This window comes from Humulus lupulus, chromosome X (genome assembly GCF_963169125.1).
Source record: "Humulus lupulus chromosome X, drHumLupu1.1, whole genome shotgun sequence".
Taxonomy (NCBI): Eukaryota; Viridiplantae; Streptophyta; class Magnoliopsida; order Rosales; family Cannabaceae; genus Humulus; species Humulus lupulus.
In genome coordinates, this window is record NC_084802.1 from 114,368,880 (window position 1) to 114,372,448 (window position 3,569).

Below are 3,569 nucleotides of genomic sequence, written 5' to 3' on the forward strand. Positions count from 1 at the left end.
AAATTTTCACTAATATTAAATCATCATTACAAGTAGCACTAAATCTTTTTTCATCTATTTTTCCTAAACAGGTTTTTATATACAATTTTTAAGTTACCACTATTAATTTCATAACAACGAAAACTTTCACTTAAAAAAGTTAAATATTTAGACTATCATAAATATTTGTATATATAAATATAAAGAATATAATGATTCATATCCCAAAATTCAATATCTTTATGAAATATATTAAAAATATCACAAACTTTATAATTCTTAATGAGCCATTTATAGTTTCTATTTTTAAATTTAAATTATTACTAAAAATATATATAAAAAAAAAAGTAGTGGGATCCGTACCCAACCCAATTTTGGTGGACTTTTTAATGGCAGGTTTTAATGGTGGGTTGAAAGTAGTTGAATTTTGATAGGTTGGCGGAGGGAAAGTTGAGAACTACCCATTTTTAGGAGTAGTTAACTAAAATTAGACACTAAATATATTTAGTTGAACTTTACCCATTATTATCATGAGATTTCCTAAATTACCTTTATTGGAGTACATGATTCTAAGTGTTGTTGTAATGTGTATTATATGTGTCATATTATAGTTAAATTAGAAATACATTCTAATTGTAGTGTGTTTAAGGAAGAAAAAAAAATATGTAATTGAAGGGGTATAATAGGTACATTAATTGAAAATTTAGGTACTAAAATAAGAGTTAAAAATAGTGGGTAAAAATTAAAATGGATCATTTAAAATGGGTATAGGATCTAATTTCCACGTTGCGTTGGCGGAGTGAGGTGTAGGCTTGATTTTTTTGTGCACCCCGGACTACCTAACTAGGGCCCTAAACTACAAGGGCCGAGCGCCGGCCGGCCTACAGGCATCACATTTTAGTTTTGCAGCTTGCAAGATAATCTTATTAAGTTTGATATTGTTATTTACTTTTAATTTTATCGTTAGATTCATAGGAATAAGGATAATGGTGCTGACAAATTTCAACGGTGCTGGTGTTGGATTTGGTACGAATACTCATTTTTCTCGAACTAATTTAGGAACTTTCTCTTGTTTGTTTTATGATTATTACCGAGTTTGCTTTGCTTCAGGATTCGGCATCGGTTGTGGCTTTGGCGTAGGTTGGGGCTTCGGAGGTATCTACTCTCTTCCTCTTCTATTTGTTTCTTTATTTATACACAATTCAGAGAGTAGCATTTTCGTACCAGGCTATTCGTACTTGATATACTTCTAGTTTTCAACTTGTGATTACTTATATAAAAATTCGGGCATTTCAGATCTCAAGGATTTGTGAATGGTTTTTACGATTACTTAGTGTTGAATGCTATGATTGTTGAATTGACCTTGATATTCTGTACTTTTAATACAATTTATTAGAGAAATCCGAGCCGCAATCAAAATAATGGGTTTCAATTGGTATGTATTCTACCTTAGAAAAGGATTTGGAAATTGGTTATCTGTGTTTGGAGATTAATTTGTTTTTGAACAATATTTGTTAGTAAGCTCTATCTGGTTTCCATCCATGAGTGGAAAATGAGTTTCTTTTCTCCAGCCTTGTCTTTTAATGGTGATTTCCTCAGAATCAGATATCACCAGGAATAGGATAGTGATAGGTACCACACACTCACAATAGGCACAAACAATATATCAGAGAGAGAATTTGAAGAAAACCCGCTTCTTGTGTTATTCAACCACCAAAATCAGAGCAAAAGATCCCCAGGATGTTTGAGAGCCTGGTCTCTCTTCTCAGCTTCTAATTTTCCGACCCCCACACTTTCTTTTCCCTAACCATTTATACCTACAGCTGAAACTAATCTCTCAAAACATAACAGAACTCCCCCAACTAATAAATCTAACTTTCAGTTCATTTAAAATCCTCTTCCAAAAGTCAGGTAGGTGATGCCATTTGATAATTTTGATTAATACTTCTAACTGCCCTTTTGTGTTGTAGAGTAGGCTTTGGATTGATTCCGGTTCAACATTCTGTTCTAGCTCATCCATGAGTATGGGTGAAAGTGGTTGAACTTTAATTGCTTGACCCAATGCTTTCTTTAACATGGAGATGTTAAACACTGGATGAGTGGAGGTGGGTGTAAGTTAATCCAATTTGTAGGCTACCTCACCTATTCAAGATAGGACTTACTAAGGACCAAAAATCCTTGGAGAGATTTTCTAATTATGCCGTTGGGTAGTGACTTGTGGTGATAAGGTTGTAACTCGATGTAAACTAAGTTTCCTGCCTCAAACACCACTTCGTTCCTTTTCTTGTACGCATATTCTTCTAAGATGTGGTCTCTAGATTGGAGCTGATGATCAACTTGTAAAATGGGAGAAGAGCCTCAAAAAGGATTGAGGTATGGAAAGAAGTATTGTACCAATACTCAACCAACGGTAGCCACTTGATATAGGTTTCAATGCCGTGGTTTACTACCTACGTTTGCCCGTCTGGTCTCTCCACTTAAGTTCTAATTTTTCGGACCCCCCATTTTCTTTTTCCAAACTATTAATACCTACGGCTGAAACTAATCTCTCAAAAAATAACAGTTACCCCAATTAATAAAACTGACTTTAGTACATTTAGAACCCTTTGTCCACATCACTCTTGTTCTTTCTACGTCTAACACAAGTATATATGATAGGAGGCCTGATACTACATCTAACTAATATTCTAAAGCTACATTTGAACAAGTTATGTGATTTTTTCCACTTTATTTCATATATATTTTTTTATTTTCTGTTTACAACAACTCCATTGCTAACATATGATATTTGTTTGCTGCAGGCACACCTTTGAATGTCTTGGGTGTTGGTGTTGGTAAAATTCCAAGAACTATTTTCTCTCATGTGTAGACTTATGGGTTATAGCATACAAAAAAACTACACGTACTGGCTTAATTCTTTTGAGTTAGTCATTCACTTTGACATTGGCCTTGAAGGTGGAGGTTGCGGGATTGGACTCGGTCTTGGATGGGGCTTTGGCACTGCCTTTGGAAGCCAGTATCGGTCATCCAATCTCACATTCCAGGGAATAGAATTTGGGCACAAGGAGCACGATCATGGTGGAGAAATGAAAGGTTCGCCAAATGGTACCCAGGAAGCTTGTACTTCACAATAGTTTTCATTTTTTGAGGTCTTCCCTAGCTTTTCTCATGTTTGTAGTAGTAAAGAAAAGTGCTTAACTCAATATATTATTTTTCATTTACAAAAGCAACAAGTTTATTTAAAGAAACCATTTGTTTTTATTGGTCTCTGTAATATGCACTAAAGATTTGTACCTTTTAGCTTGTATTTGGAAACAACGTTAGTAATAGCTTTCCTTTTTTGAATGTGGGGTTGCCAGTTTGTTATGTATTCTTAGTTCTCTGTTGTTAAATCATCCATGCAAACGGCCAATTCTACTATAAAATTGTAGAAGCACCCAAAATGGGAGCTCTAGTGTAGGTTATTGAATCTCTTTCCTTGCCAATGGGGCACAAAGGCTCGCTAACAGGTAAAACTGCATTGGATTAGAATGTGTTGTTGTTTATGTGTAAGAAACTAAGAATTAGTTTATGTTGCAATTAAGTTTTTT

The 3,569-nt window shown here is 34.4% G+C and overlaps 1 protein-coding gene across 1 annotated transcript; it reads left to right on the plus strand.

The window, feature by feature from the left end:
- Nucleotides 1–767: 767 nt before the first annotated feature.
- LOC133803255 (protein TRIGALACTOSYLDIACYLGLYCEROL 5, chloroplastic) lies at nt 768–3,324 on the plus strand. Its single transcript, XM_062241225.1, has 4 exons — nt 768–1,005; nt 1,090–1,134; nt 2,781–2,813; nt 2,935–3,324. Exons 1-4 carry the CDS (start codon nt 966–968, stop codon nt 3,111–3,113), a joined length of 297 nt encoding a protein of 98 aa, XP_062097209.1. The 5' UTR covers nt 768–965; the 3' UTR covers nt 3,114–3,324.
- The last annotated feature ends 245 nt before the right edge of the window (nt 3,325–3,569 follow it).

Bases quoted from the DNA above. Each gene is read 5' to 3' on its own strand.
- LOC133803255 (XM_062241225.1), top strand. From the start codon at position 966: ATGGTGCTGACAAATTTCAACGGTGCTGGTGTTGGATTTG. The intron at 1,006-1,089 runs GTACGAATACTC...GCTTTGCTTCAG, and splicing joins CGGTGCTGGTGTTGGATTTG to GATTCGGCATCGGTTGTGGC. The intron at 1,135-2,780 runs GTATCTACTCTC...TGTTTGCTGCAG, and splicing joins CGTAGGTTGGGGCTTCGGAG to GCACACCTTTGAATGTCTTG.